Below are 24,846 nucleotides of genomic sequence, written 5' to 3'. Positions count from 1 at the left end.
ATTTTCTTTGACTTCGATTTTGTTAAGATTTGATGAGCCTGAGCTCAGTCACTCCTCTGAGTATGAGTGTGCAGTGCTATAGCTTTTCTATATGGTTCCTCCCTTAGCGCACTGTGCAGTGTTCCACTCATCTGTATCTAGGACAATGGAGACAGTCTCACTCTGTATTCCTCTGGACTAAATAATAAGTCAGAACAATGATGATATTCTCTATCAACCCCCCTATTCTCCTCTTCATAGTGTCCCACTGCGTTGATGAATTCAGCAGCTTTTGGCTGTCAGTTCTGATTAAGATGTTTCATTTGTCTCCGCAACAGGAGCTCTCTGGCCTCTCTCCAACCTTCACCAAGCCATAAGAAAAGTGTAAAGAGTTTTAATGATGCATACATTAGCAACTGCTGTTTGCCCTTTGCTGCGGGTTACTGAGAGGAGTCTTCACAGACTGTGATTCAAAGTGAGCGGGCATCACTGATTCTTTCTCATCACAGTTAAAAATGTGCAGAACTGGAAAACAGATCATGACATAGGAGAACTCTTTTTAGGCAGGGGATGAGATTTTCCAGGTGGCGAGGCCAAACTCTGTAATTTAATTGTGAGGGATGCTGATAGACGCTCTGCGCCTCCTGCAGCTTAGATTTGTTCATATACTGCTTTTAGCAGTTTTACAGAGCAACTCTGGAGCCTAAACTGAGTGCACGTGCTTCAGTTTCTGGGACACTGGTGTTGAGCAATGCAGCAAGGATGAGAAGTGTCAACTTTACTCACTAAAGAAAAAAAACCCAATACAACCTCTCCTATCTGCCTTTCTGTTCTTAGGATATGATGCTGAGTAATGACCAGAAAAATGTTTAACTTAAAGTAAAGGAAAGTTGATCTACTGGTAATACAATAGCATCACTTCATCAGTTTACCCATTTAGACATTTGTGAGAAGTAATTTTCATAATTAGTGTATGAATTTGTTCTTTTGGTGTCACAGTGATGGTTTACCTCCAAATTTGAATTATTTCATTGTTGAGTCCAAGTGAACACATTTTCCAAATTTGAAGACATTCCCTCTTGGCATTCTTGAGATGTCATGTTAACAAGAATGAGACTGATCACGTCATGGTGACCTTGACCTTTGACCACCAAAATGTATTCAGTTTGTGCTAAATTTGAAGAAATTCCCTTAATGCTGTCTTGAGAAAATAATACCTCCAGGTGCAGCTCTCGCAGGTGTGGAGGCATAAAAATAAGTTGTTACCTAAAAATTGTTATGTCTCAAGGCCTGTTTGTAGGACAAGTCTAATAACAAAATGTTTTTTTTTGTGAGCAACAATTTGGACTATATTAAAGATGCATCCTTGCGCAACACTATTCTGCTTCACCCGCCACGTCTCTCTCTAATCTACACCACAAACATGAATTAATAAATCATCAAGCCTCTCATTACATGCCTACTGTCCAGAGACATTACACTATATAGACAAAGATGGTGACCATATGCTGTTTGTTGTCGCAGTCAGTGATTTTGCAACTTTTTCTCTCCTCTTCAAGTAATTAAAGTAATTAATCTATTCATTTCATTACACAAAGCAATAAATTCTCCTCAAATGAGCTTTGAAATCAACTTACTGATGTGGCATATTGAGTGGTAGCAGGTTCTCTTTGTGCTCAGAACTGAACTGCTTCAGTGTCTTTATCAGATAAGGCAGAGCAAATGTATACTCTGCCAAACATATATTCTGCTTAAGAAGAAGCCACACACTGTGGTGAAGTCAGCAAAGACAGGGGATGAAATCAACAGCGTAGGGAAGACTGCAACTCCAAAAATAAATGCATTAGCTCGCATTTATTCCATTTCGTTGGTCCTGAGTCGTCAGTTTTGACTCACTAATTCGACCAAAACAGTTCTTAAGTGAATGTGTGCACACAAGCAATACTGAATGACTGCAGCAATGGGTCACAGATGGGACTGGTGAAGCCCAGAAAAAAAGGATTGAGAAGGAAAATGAGCATCTGTTGTCGTAGTCTGTCATTGATGTCAGTGATTAGTCTTTGCTTATTCTTGCTTTCTCGCAGAGTAAAATAAAAATGTGCTCAGAACACTGAAAGTAAACTTGGACTGATTTATAAGCGGCACGTTCATCCTTTAATCAGCTTGATTTCTTCTAGAGTGTCAGTTAACCCATTAGGGACTTTAACCATCAGAGTGGTGGACCTGTCTTCACAGCTGTCATTAGATATTATCCAAGTCATCCACTGTCAAACAAAAGATGAGTGTATTAATCTTGAATATTCCTCTATGTTATTGCTACAGGGTACCATGGGAGTCCATTCAGAACATGGCCAGTCTGCACACTCTCAACCTGGACCATAACCTGATAGACCACATAGCAGAAGGAGTTTTTGGAGAGCTCTACAAGCTAGCGAGGCTGGATATGACCTCCAACAGGCTCCGCACCCTGCCTCCTGATCCTCTGTTTGCAAGGTAGCTCTTAAGCTTCTCCTTTTATGTTTCTCTAAGACGTGGCTTAGTGAAAATATTCTGTGGCAGGCGACACCAAAGAGCGACCAAAGTGGTTTTTAAGAGGAGGCACAGAAATACAGGAAGACAATGCTGGTGTACAGACTTTAAATGCTTTTAGTCACTTGATTCACTATTTTTTTTTGCCATATATTCAGTTTGTTATATAAAATGGAGTGGTTGTATGTTCCACACTATACCACAGGGGCAAGTGGCTGCAAGGTGAATAAATAAGGGCCGCATAGGTCTCTAGTGCCCACTTACTGGCCAGTCGAACATTTTCAACTTTGGACATAAATTGATGGCAAGAAATGAGGGAAGTAAAGAAAAGAAAATCACACTCATTGTAGCCGTGCCCACAGAGCTCCTCTAACTCAGAAATAACTATCTCACAGAGTGCAGCTGTGGCATGACCTAAGTGAACTCGCACTCAGCACAATGGAGATTTAAAGCAAATTGCTAGGGGGGTTGTATGGTCTTACTGCAGTAATTGTCCAGCAAATATGTTGAATGTTAAAGGGCAAGACCGGCGCTGTACCGATGCACCACAAACAGAGCTGTAATCAGTGATTTTGTTTATCAAATCAGGGCTGTTGTTAAAACAAGTTACAACATAAGGTCAAACTATCTCTTTAATTAAACTTTTGTCTTCTTTGTTTTTCAACTTTTTTTTTTTTACACACACATTTATATTCAAACAAGATTGCTTTCAAAAAACAGCCTCTTCTGTGTGCCATTCTTAACTTGAGATTACTTTCCCCATTCTCTCTCAATCTTGGTTTTTCATTACGGTTCACTCTGACTGTGCTGTGGAGAGCTTTGCTAAACTCTGCAATTTTAATTTACCCACCTGTGGGTTTTATCTCTGTATGTTGCCATGGAAAGTGCTATACAGCAGCCTCTCACTGCTTCTTTCTTTTACAGATATTTTTTTCTTGCCATGTATATTCATATATATATAAATGCACACACTTATGTGAAAGTACAGCCCATTCCCTCATCTATTTGGTTTGCTGTATTTACCAACAATGTGTCATAGCTGAGAAAATTATACAGGTGTTTAGGCTATTATGCTATCACAGTGGGACTATATTACCACCATGGTCTTTAAAAGTATCTTCCAGAAACCTGCTTAGGAAGTAACCTCAACAGAGTCCTGTTTTCATTCTCGATATTTGCAAATTACTCCAATTTTAATTTGCACAGGCCAGCTGCAAGATGCTTATAACAGCACTCCTGCTAAGTATTGCTCCTGGGTAGGTTTGAATCGCCTGTTGTGGATCATTTTCACAATCACTTGTTTCTCTCATTTTGAGCAGCAAGATCTTATTAACTTCCTGGTGACCTCACTTGATGGCAAAATTCATTTTTGTTGCTTGAAACTCCTCCTTTGACTCCTTAATAATACAGCAGTGAAGAAAAAATGTATGAATTTGAGAAAAAAGATAGCTGCTGCAATTTTACAAAGCAAGAGGAAAAATGACCAGGGGGTGAAAAGAGGGAGGTAAGAGGTAAGATAAATGTATAGAGTTCGTTCAAAATGGATAATTTACCATCTAAGTCAAACAGATTAAGAATATAGCATTGAAATTAATTTAGACTACATTTGGGCTTTGTGCAAGTGAACTAATGGCCTTTCCGTCTGTCATCCTCAGGTCCCAGACAGGTGCAATAAGTCCCACACCCTACAATGCTGTCATAAGCTTAAATTTTGGTGGGAATCCTCTGCACTGCAATTGCGAACTGCTATGGTTACGGCGGCTTATCCGAGGGGACGACATGGAGACGTGTGCCACACCTCCTCACTTAGCCGGAAGGTAAACTTGTACATTGATTATAACAGTGGTTCCCAACTGGTCCAGCCATGGGCTCCAGATTTCTACTTTGTCATTAGATCAACTCCACACTAAGATAAATAACCACATATTTAATTTCATTTGACAAAATGTAAACAACACGTGGACTTATAACACAATCAAATAAAACATATTGCAAGTGCCATTACCTAAATCTTAGTAAATAGATAGCAATGATACCAAAAAAGTGCATATTATTGCTTCAAGACCGCTGATGCTGCAGAGGTACAGCGTGTTAACAGGTTATATAATACCAAGAACAGGTCAATAAAATCATTGCTGTACAGGAAAGAAACAGGCTGGCGTAATAAATGAGTCCCTGATAAATGTCTGAGGATCTGTACTTGAAAATGAAATGGGTTTTTTTTTTCAAACTTGACATATTCACAAGTCACTTGCAGTGCATTCAGAATGGACCCACAGCCCACTATTGGACCACAAACCTAGTTGGGAACCACCGGATTACATCAACCCATTAAGATCAGTCAGGAATCCATCGATGCCAAGGGAATCAAGAAAATAGTTTCAGGTTAAACGATCTGTTCAGTCTAACCATTTTCCAGCCGTGTCTCAAAGTCAGTCTGTTCTACAAGTTTTCTCTCTGGTTCTGTTTTAGCATGCATCCAATTAAGGGCCTCACATTTTTTGACACCTTAATTGGATCATTCTGTATGCAAGAATAGAACTGGAGCACAAACTTGTATAACAGGTATAGGCTTTAAGGACTGAGTTTCCAAACACTGATGTGATTTTGCTGTAGTCATTATTCTGACACCTCATACTTTCTCCTCCCTGCATCTAGAATTTTTCGGTCTATGCCTGTTGTCAAACGTATGGAGTAAAAAACAAAGGATCGTAGAGGAAAATGAGCATCTGTTGTTGTCATCTGTCATCGCTGTCACCATTAATTACTCTTTGCTTAGTTCTGTTTTCTGCAGAGTAGCATGGGGGGTTGTTCAGCCTCTTGTGCATTACTGAACTTCACCTTTAAATTGACAGACAGGAGCACAGAGATCTTTAGGTTAATGCACTACATTAATCTGCCAAACCGACCTCGGAGGGATTAAAGAAGACGAATTCCACTACTTAGCCAAAAAGGTGATTCTGCTCCCCTACTCTCTCTCATTGGCTGCATCCCTCTTTGTCTCTCAGATATTTCTGGTCGATTCCTGAGGAGGAGTTCACTTGTGAACCGCCTCTCATCACCCGGCACACTCACAAGCTGTGGGTGCTGGAGGGCCAACGAGCAACACTAAAATGCCGCGCCATTGGCGACCCTGAGCCTGTAGTCCACTGGGTTTCACCAGATGACCGCATCATTGCCAATTCATCCCGGACCAGCTCCTTCAGCAATGGGACCTTGGATATCTTAGTAACGGTTGCCCGTGATGATGGGGCGTACACATGTATCGCAATAAACGCAGCGGGTGAGGCCACTGCCACTGTGGACCTGAAAATAATCCCCCTACCACACCGAGGAGGAGCAGGTGGAAACACAGGGAGTAACAATGGGAACACCAAAAACAACAGGAACGTGACCAATGGGATTTTACGGACCGATCCGGGCTCCTCGGATATCAGCACGGGGAAAAATGGAGGGATTAATGGTGCAGGACGTGTAGGAGAGGTGGAGGATGGGAGAGGAGTTGAGGACGATGAGGGCGACAGTAGCAGGGCCTCAGAGGGGGAGAGGGTCGATGGAGGTAGCATGGAGGATGACGAGGGGGACGAAGAGGAAGGGAGGATGGTTGGAGTACAAGGAGTTACCTCAACCTCGGCTCAGGTGCGATGGGATTTGGGGCGTTTGTCTGCGGCTTACGTTGTCTGGATGTATCAGATACAATACAACTGCACCGCTGACGAGACCCTCATCTACAGGTCAGTTCCACTTTTATGTGACACACATTTCTCACTGTGCAAAAAATGGGAGCCATTTGAAATTATACTTTTTCAGTTGCTCAGACACTTGCCGATAGGTATCATCTTCTCAAAAGGCAACCGCAAATCCTTTTTTGACTTCCTCCCTCAAAAGGTGGGCATCCTGTTTTCATGCAAAACTCCTTAAATATTTATCCATCACAGCATCACACTTCAGTAGCGTAACCGTTCACCTTGTACATGGACGGGAGGATAGCTCAAGGGAAGGATGAATGGGGAGACAGATAAAGGGATAAAGGGGCAAAGGTAGTTAATAATTTATCTCCATCACTGTATGACACTAAAACCCAACAGGTGGATAGTCAGTGCACATGGGAGGACATGTGGATGGATGTTAAGGCAAGACATGGAGATTTTGAGGGAGGGGAGCTTTCAAAAAATATGTGACGGTGCGCCTCGGAACATGAAAACATCTAGAGGCAAGTAAATAGTGTCTTGTCTCTGAAAGGAAGATATGTTTACAGCAGCATTTAGTGACACAGGGTAACATGTGCTGGTTTTAACAGACATGTCTGATGAAGTGACACTGGATCTTGATGGGATGTGTCAGTTTTAATGTGCAGCAACATTTAAACCTTCAGTGAGCAATGTCATTTTGCATTTCAAATGAGATGCCTTCACACTTCACTGTCCGTGTTTACTCACCACGCTCTCAGAGGAAGAAAAATAATCAAACATTTATAAAGACCGGATTTGAGGTTATGGGCTGCAATGTTGTTCTTGTTATTACAAATTATTTAGAAGACTGCTGCCACGCCCTGCCTTATAAGTTAAGGTTATATTTTTGATGGAAAAAAGACAACATGAGAGCGAATTTGAAAAGCTGCCAATCTTTGCTTACTGTTGCTATGTGTTGCTGTGAGCCAATGTGTATACAATAGCTGTGGGCTTTGAAATAGAAAGACAAAGTATTAGTTTAGACACTTGTAACAGCCAAAGAGAGCAAAAAGAGAAGAAGGAGTAGCAAGTAAAAGCAAAGAGTTTCAGTAAAAAATAACCTTTTGGTTTTACCATAGACTGTACAAATAACAGACACAGCTAATGTGACATCACCCATTGGTTTGTGGACTGCTGTTTTGAAGCCTCATGTTTGGCATTTTGACTTTTGCCAACTTGTTTTTTGGAACCAAAAGTGATTTTTGCAAGATGCAGAGGAGAGAGAGGTGGATCTGACTACAGACTGTAGTGACACTTCGCAGACAGTCGGTCACTCAAAGAGCCCCACCCTTAAATATACATAACTTTAAGTCTTAATGAAATGTAAACTGATGTTTCATGGTACCAGGCTGTAAACACGTCTTTCTTCAGTAAAGTTGGGCATTTAACATGGAGGTCTATGGTGATTTACTTTTTTTTTTAACCAGCCTCAAGTGGCCATTCGGTGAATTATAGTTTTTGTCACTTCTTCACTGACTTCATTTTTTAGCATCTGTAGTTGCTGCTTGTATTATCAGTATGTAGTAGGCTCCTTGGATAGCACCAAGAAACTACATAACAAACATGTCTAACTATTACAATGAGTAAATAAGTCAGGGAGAGATAGATTTTAGTCTTCTCTTTAAAAATCTGACAGCATGGCGCACAAGTGTCATAAAGTGTAGTTTATTGAAAGGACACTTGAGACTGGCTCCAAAACAGAGTAAATCCCACAGACTCCTATGTGAAAATGCCAAACTTTATAGCAGAAATAAACATGTTTACAGCCGGACGCAAAAAAACTGCAGAAGGGGTGACTTTTTATATAACTCAGCCATTTACATTTTCTCTAGACTTAAAGATATGTATATTTAAGAGCGGGGCCGCATGAGTCACAGGCTGTCTGCGAAGTTATCCAAATATGGTCACTTCTGGTTCCAAAAACAAAAAAAAATAATAATAAAAAAAAAATGCCGGACTTACGGCTTCAAAACTTAGTCCGCAAACCAATAGGTGACTCCATGGTAGCTACGTATTTCATTTTATACAGTCTATGGTACTTACACGTACAGTACTACTAATGCGCTGTACATGAATTATGCTGTTATGACTTCAAAGTTTACTGCGCCTGTATTTGAAAGCATCGGCTGATCAAACATTTATGCGTTGGTTTTGTTGCAACAGAAAAACAGAGGCTGATACAGTGACAGCAAGATGGAATGAGAGAAGGGGAGCGGAGGTTTGAGAGGGACTGCCATCATGGCATTATTTGTGTTTGTTTTTGATTTCACTCTGCAGTGATGCACGGGTCAGAATGTGGTTTCCCACAGATAGGATGGTATTAAACTGTAAGTGGTATTGAGAAGGGGTGCAGGGAGCCAGCCATATGACAGGAAGAGGACAGGGAAGACAGACGGATGGAGAGATGATTGGAAATATGAAAAACTGTGTGCAGGTATAATCAGAAGGATTGAGGGAAAGTAAGGGAGATTGCAGCCAAGGGTGGATGGAAAAAAAAGACAGATGGGGAGGAGAAACTAATAGTTTGAGTGATGGATAGAGCCAGAAGGGTGAATTTTAAGATAGGAATGAGGCCTCTGAGATTTCAGAAGGAGAAGGAACGGGGTTGAGGGAGAAGGAGAAGATAGGAGATAGGCTCTACTCAAATCACCTTGGGAGAGATTGAGATGAAAGAAGGATGGGTGAAAGGAGAGAGGATGACAGACAACAAGGGGTAGAAGAGAGAGGGGTGGGCTAAAATGGACCTCAAGGAAAAAGCAATGAAGCAAGGGGTGGAGAGGGAGGTATTTAAATAAATCACCAATATACAGTAGGAAAGAAAACGTGTGTACACAACAGAAATACACCTGGGTATGGTAATAGGAAAGAGGGAGTGTGGAGAGTGAGAGTGGACCAATACAGTGAAAGAGAAAGAGAAATTTATAGCAAACTATATGAGAGGGACTCCTTAAAGGTCCCATATTATGCTCATTTTCAGTTTCACAGGTATATTTCGGGTTTCTACTACAACATGTTTACATGCTTAAATGTAAAAAAACCCCCACAGTTTTTGTCAAACTGTCTGCCTGAACATACTTGAATTCACCCTCTGTCTGAAACGCTTTGTTTTAGCACCTCTCTCTTTCAGCCCCACTTGCGAAAAGCCTCTACCCATCCCTGCACCATCATTTAAACTGGGGAATGACTGTAACAGCACTGTGGCTGCACTTTTGACTTTTATATCAGTTGTGACAGCTCATTTAAAGGCACAGTTTATAGATACGGACTGTGCATGTCTCTGTGGATTGAGCGTTTCAAGACTTTCAAGTATTTATAAAGCACCTTTACCTGCTTTATAATAAAAAAAGACAGTAAATTGATTTAAAAAAAAAACAAAATGTAAGAAGGAGAAGAAATGAAGGCGGGGCGGTGTGGTGGAAGCCCTGCAGCTAAGAGGCAGAGAGGTGTCAAATTGAAATGCCATACTAAAACAGACAAGTGCAAATTCTGTGAAGTCCCATGACACATTTGTGGCAATTACACAAGAAGAACTAATTACATGATTGAATTGAATGAACTGAATGAGATCTTAGTTCCCTCGCTGATCAGCTGCATTAATTGCTCTATGGAAAATACTCTTATATTAGGAGAGCTGTCTTGCCAGGTTAAGATGTTGTGTGTCTAGAAACCAAAGCATGTGGTGCATCTATAAAAACAGAGAAATGCACAGGGATTACCTCACCTGCAGAATCCCAAGAGAAGAAACAACACCTTTGACAAATCTGCAATAACAACAGCACCTTGAGCTTGATAAAAGGTAGTATTGGATTGTGTCCAATTATACAGCTGTTTAAAGTATTACTGCAAATCCCAGTTGCCCTGGCTGAATTTAGCTCTTACAAACGCAAGGGCGACACAGGTAAAATGCCCTCCTCTGAGGGAAAAAACTTTAAAGGAATAAAGGAGCGGCAGCATCTGTGGAGGTGAGGGCTCAGCTGTGCAGCTTCAGAAAAGTAACTGCCGATAGACACAAAGAGACTCAAGCAAAATAGGGAGAGATAAGCCTGAAAGACTGAGCCAAGGCAACCAGCGTCACAGGAGAGATGCTGGAATCCAGCACAGAGGGAAGTTTGACTAAACTCTAAACAAATCACTCCGCCAAACAACACAGAGAAGGAAAAAATGTCTCAAAGGAGAGATAGAGAAGTAGTGGCTATCTTAAAGGTGATATTGAGATATAAACTCAGAAGTGGAGAAGAGGAGTTAAATGAGGAAGGAGAAGTCTGCGGGCTTTGAGGGAGGAAGCAGGGAAATTGGTCTTGAGGGACAGATAAAGAGGAAATGGAAGGCGGCAACATTTGAAAGGAAGCATGCCACAATGCAGCGAGGTAATTCCAGTATAGATTCTATCATGCTATAAATGTGGCAGTGCCAACCACAATATCACACCAGCTAGTGAGACTGAAGCGAGGGGAGTTGGCCAAAGGAAGTCTGGCTTATGAATTCAAAAGGAGAGAATGGACGAGTGAGATTTCATGCTTTCAATTGGGGATTTGTGTTCATATTCTGTTGTTGTTGCTGTATGTGTGCTTTGGCAGGTGGAGAAAACACAGCTGAATTGAGGTGAGGAAGTGGAGACAGAGAGAAATACAAAGAAGATTTAAGAATGGAAGGCAAGGAAAGATAGAACAAAAAGTGAGCCACATGGTGAGACAGACGTATGGACCGTATATATAGATTACAGAACAGCAGAGCACATTGTACGGCTGCCAGATTTAATCGTCTTTAAAGGTCAGTCACATGCTGCATAACACCAGCCTCCATTTCAGCATGGCCTGTCTAATTCTGATGGCATCTGTGACAGTGCCAGGTGGGATGTCGTCCATGTGGCATCCGCTGGGCACCGCTCACCCTGTCACCCTTAGCTTCCCTGACACCTTCAACTGAGACCTCCTTCCTGGTGCCACAGTGTTACAGTGCCGCACTTTGATTTTGGTCGCCAGAAAACATCCTTGATCCTCTAATGTGAGATGGCATTCAGGTATTCTGAAAAGCCGAGTGGTACAAGGATTTAACGAAGGCTGTTGGTTGAATGTGAGCAATTACCAAATAGGCATGGTTTTTTTTTGCTCACACATGGGTACACAGTCTACCTGAAGGACAAAGAACAGGAGAAAAAGAATGTCCCATCATGGTAATGAGGCTGCATTTGTAAAGCGACCTCTGTGGTACCATCTGTTTGAAAGTTTGGTGGGTTTTTTCAGCCAGATTTCTAGTTAGGTGCAACAATTTATCCTTCACAGAGCTGTGCACGAGGTCGTGAGTCAAAGAGTTAAACAACCACAGAACATACAGGGGTGCACAAACCAAAATCTGAGCTTTTGTTGAGGCTGCGTCTGAAACATGTTGATTCTGTGGCAGTTATTGAACCAAATTCTACTCTTCATTTATATTCCAGTTATGTATGAAAACAGATCTTTTCATTTCGAACATGTAACTGTCACTGCCCAAATACTTCTCTGCATGCTTTATGTTAACATACATACATCCAATAGATGGCTCTAAATCCCATGACTTTTTAGGTTTTCCATGACCATCGAAACACTGATTATATTACAGATTCATTACATTTTGCCATTTTTAAAATGACTGTCATGTACCAACAGTTGTGCCTTTCTTGAAATATGCTACACTGCCCCTATCATTCCTGGTGGCACAGGTCCATTGAGTTCATGTCGGTGTACACTAAGTTCAGCATTTTGATCGTCCCAATTTTGTTTTTTTGGAGCCACAAGCTACTGTAATTGGATGAAGCGTTGGAGCCGAGGGAGAAACGGGCAGATCTGACTCATATACACAGAGCAGACAACCTGTAAGCTGCCCCGCCCTTAAATAAGCATTTCTATGGTACTTGATAAAATTTAAGTGGGTGAGTCATATTAAAATTAAGTCCCATGCAATTGTCATGAATTATGAAATTGGCTATGGAAACCAAAGCTGGTTTTATATTAGGCTGTAAACATTTTTTTTCTCTGTAAAGTTGGGCATTTGGACATAGTTGTCTATGGGGATTTATTCCATTTTGCAGCCAGCCTCAAGGGGCCATTTGATGAACTGCAGTTTTTGGTACTTTGCATTGGCTTCAGTTTTCAGCCTTTAAGGTTGCTGCTTGGTAAACATACAGTACATCAGGTACACAACAGCACAAAATACAGTCTTGGCATTTCCAGAGCCATCTGGCATGAAGCAAATAGCAAATAACACCACACACATGTTATTTGTTGCAGAACTGTTTTAAAGGAACTGCATTATAATGCTCAGTATAGGTGTCATTGGGTCCTGCCTCAGTGTGTATACAGAAATGGATATACATTATTCAATATCTCTGAATAATACAAGATGCGGTTTGTTGCTTTCTATTGTACTACTGACCTTTTTCCAACATTGGCAATCTGTTGGGAAAGAAGTTCTATATGCCTTGTGTGTCACTGGTACTGTACATACGGTGTGTCAGTGGGGGCCAAAAGTTTCTTGTTAGGTTCAGAAGTTTTCTAAGTGCGCAGGCAGGAGTGTAAGGGCTCTGGCAATTTCCACCATTTCTCCCCAATCACCACGGGACCGACTTTCCTGCTGGGCACTTAAAGTGCAAAAGTTTGACACAGAATTTAATGGGAACAGAAATGATCACAGGGACAGAGGAGGAGGAAGTCGGAGCGAAAATCACACGGAGTTTAAGAAATAATGAGAATAATGAAAGTAAAAGTTTCAGGAGAAAAAAGAAAGGACGAGCGATTCAAAATGACAGGTGAGAGTTTGACAACCGACGGAATGGAGCATGCTGAGACATGGACAAATTAGAGTGTGGGTAATGGGCAACAAAAGGCGAGGGAAATGAAAGGATTTAAAAAAGAGAACCTGGAAATTTGGTGCATGGCAATGCCACTTATTTTCTGCTGCAAATTACACATCATGTTTGACTAATAGTTCTAACAATATGCAGGACCAATCTATAGATAAATCTAAACATATACAGAGAGGAACTTTGCTTGCTGCAGCAAACTATGTGGGGAAATCAAACATCCAGAGATGCTTTGAGCTTCTGTCACGCAACATATGCCACTTTGTATTGTACGATATGATACTTCTGCGGTAACTATTAGCTAGCCCTGTGTTCGCCTGGTAACCATTACAAGAAATCATACAAGAAACTAGATAAGTGCCTCTGCTGAGGCAGGAATAGATAAGGATGTAAGGAGAGATATAACAGTGGGGCCGAGGAAGACATGCAGAGACAAAAAGGGAGAGAAGAAGACAGGGCAAGGACTTAAGACAGCTATAAGGATGGAGGAAAGGAATGGGTTTGAGATTTGTACCCCAGGGAAAGATGTAATTAAGTGTTAAACTACTGTGTCAATACATGTGTCAACTCATATAAGAGGCGGAGGAAGGAAGGAACAGAGAGAGGGTCAGCACTCAATACTCAATACATATGTCAGCTTATATTATACTGTAGGGTCAGAGGAAGGAGGAGAGACGGACTGTGAGATTCATACTTTCTTTCTGTATGTAGCTAAAATAATGAGAGGGAGAAATGAGAGAGAAATAATGGAGAAAGACAAATACTGGGGGATTGGGGAGAAGAAGGAGGTCATAAAAAAAGGAGCAGGAACAAGAGAGAGAAAACAACTGAATCAAGCGGCGCGGGAAAAATCAGGCCAAATGAGGGAGAGCCGAGTGAGAAGGATAGATTAAGGAAAACGAAAAGACAGAAGGAGGGATGAAACACAATACAGAGGGGAGGGGAGAGATTGACAGAAAGACAGATCAAGGAAAACAGAAGAAGAGATCAGAGAAAATTGAAAGAGACGACCAACGAGACAGTAAACAGTCCGACGAATCGAGACCAAAAATGGAAGAAAGGGTAAACGAACAAAAGACATGACATGGAGAAAAAAAAAGAAAAGAGGAAAGGAGGGCAGTATAGATGTCAGCCAGAAGAGGAGATAATTGCTTTGTTGTTCCTCCTCGTCTTTCTCTCTCTCTGCTCCGTCTCGCTTGCTCTCTGTGCCCAATCTTGTCTGGTGTCAGACCACCACACTTGGTAACATCGATAGAGAAAGAAGAGGAAGAGAAAGATGAGGAAAAGGGACAAGATTCACTCCTTTATCCTCTTGCTATCACTCTTTTCCCATTTGCTCTTCCTCCCTCTCTCTGGGGCACTAATAATTACTCGTTTCTGTGTCACCAGCTCGAACAAAGCACTCCCTTGTCTCTTTCACTTTCTCCCCACTTCTGTGTGTATGTACGTGCCATTGCAGGGTTTAACCGTAATTAGAACTGCAGGGACAGACACGCTCAGCATGTAAGGTGACAGAGCACAACGCCAGTGTCTGTGAATACCGCGACAGTAATGACAACAACACTCCTGCCTCTTCGCCAGTTCAATCAATTCATTTGATTTCTCAGCAACTTATATGCGCAGCACTTTATATTCATGAACATATATTGTCTCAAGACCACTGAGGATTTAGGTATATATCATTTCACGTGTCCACGATGTGTACCGCACACCACTCGGCTGCACATTTGCATGTACATGTGACAATAGGGATTTAAATATGGTTAAAAATTCATTATGCAGTGAGTGGTGGAGAAATCAGCATATCAAAGATGCATGCGTTTGTGAATGTGTTCCGGGTCTTACATGTATATTTCAATGAATTTGCTTGACTACTTCTTTCGCTGCCAGCATGGTAAAAACAACTTGGGAGGTGATTCACGAGCCCATAAGGGAGGGGCGAGGTGATGGGGCGGAGGAGAGGAGTGAGAAGAGAGGAAGAGAGGGAGAAACATAAGATGAGGGCAAATGGAGAGGCGATGGGGATAAAGGAAGAGGAGGAGCAGAGGCACCTAAAGAGGAAATCAGAGAGTGGAGAGGAAGAGAGAAGAGGAGGAGGAGTGACCTTGGATGCTAAATAATGGTATACGGTTATAGCTGTGTCTAATAGAGACGTAGTACAATGACTGTGAAAAGCAGAGAGGCTAGGGGGGTCAGGTAGAGCCCGGAGAGAATAGCAGAAGGATTTGTAGCGAGCACACCTGATTGGCTGCAGAAATACAGTGGAGGTAAAAGACACAGAGAGAGACAAAGAAGGGGAGGAGGCGCGAGGAATGAAAACGACTAAAAATATAAGTCAAATGGTGAAAAAGTCCCAAGAACGAGGTTGAAAATGCAACAAAAAGGACTGCACAGCCGCAGATTTGGGTAGAGGGGAAGACAGGATGGGCGATTACAAAGCAATGAAAAGGGCAGAGGATATGGAGAGATAAGGGTGAGGGACTGATCAGCGAAAAAGGAGAAAATCTCTTCATAATAGACAGATGGATGAAGAATAAAGAGGATAGATCGAGGGAGGGGAGGATCGAAAAAGAGATGAAAAGAAGGATAGAGGGAAGGATGGAGGATAGAGCGAATAAAGGACGGGAAAATGAATGCCGGGATTAGAAAAATGACTCAAGGATTCAACCAAGGTATGTGTGTGAGTCATGGTCAGACAAAGGAGGAAGCAACTGAATAGTTTATGCCGTATACAAGTTCATCAGACAAAGTGTCAAATGATAAAAAGCACTCAGTTGTTTTATGTTAAAGGTCCTGTGTTGTAAAAAGACAGATCTCTGTGTCTTTCTTTTTCTTATATAGCAGCTATTGGTGCTATATAAATAATGTGAAGGTTAAAAAACACTCAGGCCTCAGAAATTCACACAGTGTATTCTGAAATTGTGCCTTTACATGAGCCGTTAGGACTTCCTGGAAGTTGTGATGTCACAACTAGCCTATATATAGGTAGAGAGTGAAGCTACAATGCTGTGACAGACGTTTCGCAGCTGCAATGCCAATGCAAAGACGCTGAGATTACAGCTGCAGACGACCCCGAAACACTGACTGATCAAAGCAGACTGGACTTTTTTGGAAGTGGGGCTTAAAGGGACAGTTCCAGACAGAGGGTGAATACAGGTATATTCAGGTAGACAGTATGAGAAGAGTAATGTCTTTTGAACATATAAGCTAGGGCTGCCCCTTGAAAGTCTGGATTTGAATCATTGGTCAGAGACCCCAAAATTGACTGAGTTTACTTCAACTTGAACACTTGGTTGTGGATTTTTTTTTTGTTTGTTTGTGCTATTCAGTGTGCTGTGTGGTGTGTGTCTGGGAAAATTTCTAGTTTTCCTGCAGTGGATGCGCTAGACTTTCAAGATACGCTTTGCACTGCACAGCCCTAAAATAACACACACTCTCTGGCTTTTATTTGATATCTAGTGTCGGCTAAAAATGTTTTTGCACATTGTCAATCCATCATTAGTAAAGTTAGCTTGTTTATTATATTAGGTAAAAGCCTCTGTCACACTAAACATCCTGCTGATCCCATTCAAACAAACAAAAAAAGATTGCATTTAACAGCGAAATCAGTTATGACAGATGCAGCGCTAATTAAAGCACGTAGACATGTTCTAGTAGAAACTTAAAATACAAGTATAAACCTGAAAATGAGCATAAAATGGGACCTTTATTTTAAGTTTAAATTTATGCTGCTTCAAATTTATTTGATGCAGTACAACTCATAATGCAACTGTATATCAGGAAGACAAAAGGGAATCAGCACAAATATTGCTTGTATAAGACAATACAGTTTATTCTCAGCACTGAATCCAATAAAGCCTGCAACAGTATATCGGTAATATTAATCAAACTGAGACGCTGGGCAAAATGCGTAAAAGAAAATAACCAGTGTGCTCCAACAAGACAGTAAATCACAGCCCATTTAAAATGTAACCTTTGTTACAGGAACCAGCCTTTCACTCCTGTACACTACTCCCCTCTGTGATGGTCAACTCTCTGCCTTGCTGGTTCTATCAATTATACACAAAAGCATAAAGGCTCTGGATGAACTGACACCATGGTAATATTTCTAAGGGCCTTTTATAAGCCCATAATATGACCAAGGCCTTTTATGCAGAGATGGAGGTGACAGTAGCTTTACCCAGTGCTGCTTCGTGCATATTTCATGCAGGAAATCTGATTGAGAATCGACTGTCTTAGTTCTAGTGGACTTTACAGGGGCATTTCAATATTCCAGTGTGACTGATTGCCCAAGACAGGCTTTCATTTTGGGATTTCATTCCTGAGATATTTGGTTATAATGCTTTGGTTTGATTTCGCTTCTTAAAATGCCTTACTCTTTGGTGTGGGAATATAAAAAGCTCTTGCTCAAAAAGCTCCATTTTGCTACTTTCTTTTCCCAATTTCAGTTATTGCTCTGAAGTCTCGGTCCTCGCAGTACAGTCACTGTCCATCATTTCACAGAGCTGCCTGACACCTTGAAGAATAACAGTACTTTTAGTGAAGACATTAATTGAAGGAGACTCAAACTTATTTCAGGAGTGAGAATGGATAGGAGCACTTCCAGCAGTTTTATTGTTTCATTTTGTGTTTGGAGTTTGCTGTGATCCAATGAGACTTTTTTGTGTCAGTGTTGGCTCTTTGAAAGGAAAGAAATTCTGGGAAATGAATCCAGGGGAAGCTGTAAGGTCATAAAAATAGCATTTAGTGTGTAAGTCTAGCATGCTTAGTCCTAAACTGTTGAGCCAGCCTTTGCCATGATAACCACACACCTGGCTTCAGTAAGCAGTCTGTAGCTACCTAATGACCACTGGATGAGGCTGATTTTAATGAGAATGACTCGTGTCAGATTATATTGGTACTTGCAGTGCATTGTAACTCCTCAAGAAGTCATACTGAGCTTCTGCTAGAAACTGCTTTTCAAATCACTCCAGGAGATTTGCTAAGGCAGCGTAACTGAGAAAACACTTTTAATCCTGAATTATACCTGTGCAATAGTTGATATTCTGGGCGTTTGTTCAGAAAATTTCAATTTTTCTCACTTTTAAGCCTTGAAAAGGCGGTGAAAATCAGTGATCAATACTCCTGCTTAGCTGTATTATAACCTGAATCCATTGGTCTGCCCCCTGGTTTGCTTTGAGAAGGCTGTCTCTTTTGTTTCCCAGCAAATGTAGCATTATTTAACACAGCTAATCCCATAAATTCTTTAAAACTGATATAAATATGTTGGTGAGGATTGTCAAACTCATTTTGCTTGTATTATTTGCTTAACAATTATACTCAAGAATAACACAAATGGGCTGAGTAGTTTCTGTCCTTGGTATCTTTGTTTTGAATGCATTTTAAACAGACTAAGGTTAGGGGGGTTTTATAGTAGCTCCCCCGGTGTCTGAGTCACAGTAGATTGCATTTATAGGATGTAGCCCAAGACTGAAGGGAGCTGGAACGGTTAGCAACAGACGATAGAAATAAGCCCTTTGATGTAGAGAAAAGAGGAAAAAGAGGGAATCGGAGGCCAAAAAAAGGCAAGAGAGGGAAAGAAAAATAAACCACTGACAAAATATTCATGGTAGCAACACAGATATACACAAACTTGCCCACACAAGAGGGTTGGACAGCAGAGGGCAAAGTCATACCCATCAGCGACAGACACTTGAGCTGTGCTACAGTCTCCCACACACACTTTACCCTGTCACACACACACAAACCCACTGTCATGAAACATACACACATTTTTATTCTAGCGTGTCCTAAATACAAAAAGCCTGAACACAAGCTGAGACATGCAACTTACGTAAAGCCTGTGCCCCTCCGTTCTCATCACCACCTCTCCTCATTGTTTTTTCCCCTCTCTCCGTCTCTCTATTGTTCACCTCTCCCCTGTTTGTTAGTTCTAACGGCTGCTCAAACACTTTAAATGAGGACACATTCAAAGCACTTCTCTCTTTATTATCCCACGCAGGCACTCACTCATTACAGACACACACATTTGCAGTCAAAATACGACAAAACAACCTCGCTGGTGATGGCCATACATCGACGCTTTCATTTCCCCTGATCAAAACCGCAGAATGTTCCAGCTCCACTGTAATCCTAGCCCTGACCGTTAAACCTAAAATGGCCTCTTTTTTCAAATGTGCGGCCCCACAAAATGGCTTGACGTTTGCTTCTTGCAGGGATTCGAGTACAAGCGCGCACACATACACACGGCCCTTCGCTCCAAATGAGCAGACAGAGTTCTCTTTTCATGTTCCCTGGGCGCGCTCTCCATCAATAGCCTCATTTTCCCTCTCTCTTCCTCCTGCAGTATTCACTCCTTCACTGTTTCTAGCCATCCTTTCACCCCTCCTTCTCTCTGCTTCTTTTCCAATATGCAACCCTTTCTCCTCACTTCCACAATCGACAGAATAGTCTTCGAGTTACTGCAAATATGTAACATTTAACTACACATCCTATGCACAGCTGGCTTATTTATTTAACTGACCTCAACTTTTCTTTTTCTCTTATCCCTCTTTAGAATTCTACCATCGACCAGCGACCGTTTCCTGCTGAAGAACTTGGTCTCCGGTGTGGACTATAATCTGTGTGTGCTGGCCATCTTCGACGACACAATCACATCATTAGCGGCGACTAAAGTCCTGGGCTGCGCCACGTTCTCCACCAAGGATGTTTACCCAGCATGCCGCTCTCTCCAAGCCCATTTCCTGGGCGGGACGCTCACCATTTTAGTTGGGGGTGTTGTCGTTGTCACCCTGCTAGTGTTCACGGTGGCACTCATGGTTCGCCACCGTGTTTGCAATCACGGTGACCACATGATTTGTCACAACGGCAACACTGAGGCAGGAGGCGGGGCCTGCTGTCAGGGTGGAGGTGTAGGGGGCGGGGATAAGGGGGGAAATAGTGGCGGGTGCTACCAATCAAATGGTTCGGGGGACATGATGATGGTGGTCCTGCCCAATGGGCTGCCATCCAAGAGAGGAGAGAAGGACAAGGAGAAGGACAAAGATAAGGAGAAGGAGAAGGAGGAGGCAGATTCTGCTTCCGCTCTGCCTCCAAAACTCCCTCCAAAGCCCAGGCCCAAGCCGAAAGTCAACCTGGAGCAGTTTCTTTCAGCTGGGGGGGTTGTTTCCACAACGACAGGGGCAGGAGGTGAGATGGCATTGGTGGTGAGGCAAAGAAAGCTGGAGAAGGCGCCACCATACACCCCTGAAAGTGACAGAACTCCCCTCTACTACTCCCCTTCCCCTTCATCCACCCTGCCCCGTCAGTCACACTCCAGGGACCGCCCGAAACCCCGTCTGGAGCGAGAACTGACCAATCGTGCCAGTTTCTCTCTGGCTGCACCCCTGAGAGACTCAGACTTGTTGGACTGGAGGATCAGTCCCAGAGGCAGGGACAAGTGGAACTCCTCACAGGCTTATCAGAGTCCTCTATCCCCCCTAAGCCCTGCTTGCGGGACGGTTAGCAAACGGCGGCACTCGCTGGATATGGGCTCCTCTGTCGCCCTAGCGACTGATGCTGCTGCGACTGTTGCCAAGCGCTATGGTGCTGTGAACTACGCCAAGAGGCTGAGCGTGATCTGGACAAGGCGCAGCCAGTCTCTCCATGGAATGCTGGTGCAGTGCGCCTCGACCACAAGCACAACGTCTTCGACAACGAGTGACGAGGCAGAGAGTGGCGGCGGCTTTGGGGCGCGTTGTGAGTTCCAACGGGGATATATCCACGCGTATAACACCACCAACTCCAACTCTAACACTGGGATCACTACAGGGAAAGCGGGCGGTGTAAAAGACAGGGGGAGGCAAACATCGAAGGATGGAAAAAGTGCTGAAGAACTGGAGGAAAGCGTTGTATAGGATGGAACTTAATAAAAAAAAGAGTGAGGGGGACAAAGGGTCTGTGAGACTGTTTAAATGGGATCTTAATTTGAACAGGGCAAAGAGGTGGAGTCAGGGGAGAAACGGAGAGCACAACAGGGAAGATGAAGTGATTGCAGATGAGGAGGGAAAGTTTTTAAGTTTAGAGGAAGGGGCAAGAGTAAAATTGACTGGAGTCTCACTTGTGCAAAGAAGGGTATCTGGAAGTCAAGTGAAAATTTTTAAGAGACTCTCCATAGCTGATCTGAAGAGTGATGGGCAGAAAAATAAGTGGGGAGAGTGGGAAACATATGACTTGTTCTTAAAATGGTCTTTAAATACTCAAATCAGAGCTTAATCTGCATCAGTAAAAAGTAAAAGACAGAACAAAACAACACAGCTTCATTAAGACAGTGACAGCTGTAAGAACAGACAACATGAGTGATATATATAAGCGCAGAGGGAGAGACATTATCAAACAGGGGAACACATCAATAGAGCAACAGAGCAAAGGTTACATAGCGGAGATGGGGATGGCGTGAGCTCAGCGTGGATCTCAGTAAAGCCTTTACACTAATAGAACCAGACTCTTGCTAACACTTCAACTCTCCAGGGCCTCAGCCCCCACACCACCACCAGGGTTTACACTGGATCAAAAACAACAACACGACCGGTAATACTGGAGAAACACTCCTCTCGGACAAAAACACAATAGAAAAAAACAGCAACAAAAAAAAAAAGATTTGGATGGCATTGTCCTGCTTTGTTATCTTGTTTTTGACTCCAACACTGATGGCCATTTTGAGACTCCTTTTCCAAAACACAATGAATGTGACTTTTATGTGTCCTCTGTGGCTGGACAATGATTTTGGCTTGCTGTTCCTGCGGATTATGGGAGCATAAATACAGAGCCGGGTGCATTGGACATGATCAATCGATACTGGCTGGAAAGAGCGAGTGCAGCACAGACATTATTAAAAGAAAGACATTGGGATTACAATGGAGTCGATATGGATTACAAAATGGAGGAGACAGGGGTGCATGCTGGAACATGTGTGCATTCCTGAAAGATGGGATCATATTGGATGTCTGGATGATAATGGACCAAACGAATGAATAATGCTAATGGATGCATAAGTGTGCATGCATTGACGGATCAGGGACAGGATGTGTGTCTGTGTGTTGTTAGTGTGCGCACATGTATATGAATGTTTGTGACGGGCAATCCAGTCAACCAGACTCCATTTGTGTTTAATAAGGTTTAGCGCTTTCTGGACATGCTGTAAATGTAAAAATTTAAGATTAGCTGCGGTCCACCCAAAGTGAAGTAAAAGCGAATGAATCACTATTTCCAGCAATGTAGCATGGTCAGAAAGCAGCGAGTGTTAAAGGGGGAATTTCAAATTCATTTTTTGTGACTTCAGACTCCTTTGTGCCACATGGATTCACTTTAAATCCAAACAGTGAATGTTCTCAGAAAGGAAGCAGATTTAAAAAAAAAAAAAAAGACAAAACCCCTTTGGAAGCAACTAAACTCTTCAAGACTTTGTAAAACTCATTATGGGATGACTGATCCAATGGCACAGACCACATAGACTCTTCAAAACTTCTATCAAAGAGGAAAAAAAATGAAAAGAGAAAACTTGAAAGTACATATATATAGTATATATATATATATATAAAATGATGTTACTTGTCGCACCATGTGTTTCTGTTTTTCAAAGTTTTCTGGGGAATGATGTTAGGATCAAATACAAAATATTAAAATGTGTGATTTTTTGCTTTAGACGAAAAATCTTCATGATTAGAACAAAAAAATGTTGATTATAAACTAGACAAGAAAAAGATCAAAACAAATATTGAAGAACACAGCCGAGAACACACAAACTGGCAAGCACGCACACACACACACACACACACACACATATGCACACAGCCCAAAAAGACAGACACACACAACAAATGCCTATAAAACAGAGCCAATTACATTAATAATAACGACTTTTAACCATTACTGTTGTTTCCTTTCTGTTTTTATTTCATTTTTGCCAAAGTCAATATTGTTCTCTGGACTTGATATAAATAATAAAAATTACATGTATGGAACAGACGGACTCATTCACACAAGGGAGTATGTTGTGTGCTATGTTGGTGTGTATGTGTGTTCACAGTTGAAAGACTGTTTGTGCGAAAAGAATTGTGTTTTTGAAGAAAGTGCCTGAACCAGATTTTTAAGACCATTAATGGTTATTTAAAACGGGAATCTGCCCCTATAGATGAACAAAAACTCACTCTTTGGATTCGTTTGGATTTGGAAAGAAATGTGAAGATGATTCAGTCTGAGCTCAAGGCAAACTTGTGAGTCAAAGAGGCTGCATGTCTGTGTGGCAAAATGTTGTTTACTTGTCAGTCAGTGGAGCTGATTAGAAGGTAAGGGTGAACCTTCTTGAGGTAATTAAAAACAGCATATGAGACAGAAGAGATGGGATGAGAAAAGCGGGAAGAGCATAAAGAGAAGCAAAATGAGGAAAAGAGGGAGATCAACAGTTCCAAGAACAGATGGAAATGCATTTAGAAAAGACCAAAAGATATGAGTAAACAAAAGACTAAAAACAGAGCAGATTTGATATGACATGCAGGAAAGGAAAGAGGGCTGAAGTGACAACAAACAGATTGAGAGATAGAAAAAGAACTGTCAGGCTAATGGATCACGATTCGGATGCTTTGTTATTACCAGCCATATCTGCTGGTTTCAGACAGACTAACCATTACAAGAGCCTTTCACTGCTCCCTGCAGCTGAGTTAAACACTAATTTAGCAGGGAAGCAAAGGAGCGAGCTGGCAGCAATCTGCAACTGCACAGAGCTAATTAAACTTCTAAAAATATAGATGAGCAGAAGGAGAGACAGCAGTGAATTTGAAAACTAGCATTGAAAAAAAGCATCCATTCGATTATCCATTTTCTTCATTCGGGTCACATGGCAACAGGTAAAACATGGACCTCCTCTTCCCCAACCACGTCATCTAGCTCTTACTGGGGAATCCAAAGGAATTCCCAGGCTTGATGGGGAATATAATCCCAGCAGCTTTTTCAGGGTTTGCCTCTGGTTCTCATTTCAGTGGCTGTTCCAACAATACCTCCATGGGGAAGCATCTGGGAGGAAGGAAACCAGCTGTGAGCTGGAAGGTGCTGAATGCAGCACAGAGCTGCAGACTGGTGTTCACTCTCAGTTGCGTCAGCAGTATTAGCTTTAAAGGAAGTTCATTTAATTTAAATATCAAAAGTATTGCTTGTGGAAAATAAAAGGAGAGGCACAAAGAGATGGATATGCCTCTCCTCCTGCACGTTTTCGTTTTCTATTAAGCCCTTTGCAGACGCTGCTAAATGCCCAAAATGGAGTGTGTGAAAGATGTGAAGAGGGAGAGAATGTGAGAATGCTGACACACCTACAGATGGACAAGTAGACGATGATGAGCAAGGGAGAGAGGGAGAGAAGTGAATGAAGAGGGAGGTCATTGTGTTTAGCTTTGGGTGTATGTGTGTGTTTGGGGCTGAATGTGCTTGTTTTGTATGCATTATTTTTGTCATGTCAGTATTTTGCCACAATTTATTGCCAAGAAGATAAAAACTAGAACTACTGTCTAGCTGTCAAAATACACTTAAAGTTTAAATTAGGATGTCACAGTGAAGTTGACCTTTGACCTTTTGGATATAGAATAGAATGTCATCACCATATCCTATTAGACATTTGCTTGAAATTTTGTCAGAATTTGAGTATAAATGCATGAGTTATGGCTAATACATGTTTTGTAAGGTTCCATTGATTTTCACCTTTTACCACAAAGTTCTAATTGCTTCATTCTTGAGTCAAAG

The 24,846-nt window shown here is 41.9% G+C and overlaps 2 protein-coding genes across 3 annotated transcripts in view; one reads left to right on the top strand and one right to left on the bottom strand.

The window, feature by feature from the left end:
* LOC121962010 (leucine-rich repeat and fibronectin type-III domain-containing protein 4) overlaps positions 1 to 23,086 on the top strand; it is a 49,135-nt gene extending 26,049 nt beyond the window's left edge. The window contains exons 5-8 of the mRNA XM_042512175.2: positions 2,302 to 2,472; positions 4,164 to 4,325; positions 5,517 to 6,242; positions 19,634 to 23,086. Of these exons, the coding sequence (XP_042368109.1) occupies positions 2,302 to 2,472; positions 4,164 to 4,325; positions 5,517 to 6,242; positions 19,634 to 20,972 (2,398 nt within the window). The 3' untranslated portion in view covers positions 20,973 to 23,086. The remainder of the gene's footprint in view (positions 1 to 2,301; positions 2,473 to 4,163; positions 4,326 to 5,516; positions 6,243 to 19,633) is intronic.
* Positions 1 to 24,846, bottom strand: part of pcxb (pyruvate carboxylase b) — a 356,057-nt gene that overhangs the window by 123,838 nt on the left and 207,373 nt on the right. The window lies entirely within an intron of this gene.

Source organism: Plectropomus leopardus, chromosome 23 (genome assembly GCF_026936395.1).
Source record: "Plectropomus leopardus strain MGB_pleo_1.0 chromosome 23, ASM2693639v1, whole genome shotgun sequence".
Classification (NCBI taxonomy): Eukaryota; Metazoa; Chordata; class Actinopteri; order Perciformes; family Serranidae; genus Plectropomus; species Plectropomus leopardus.
The sequence above is the reverse complement of the archived record's forward strand: the minus strand, read 5'-3'. Positions and strand labels throughout refer to the sequence as shown.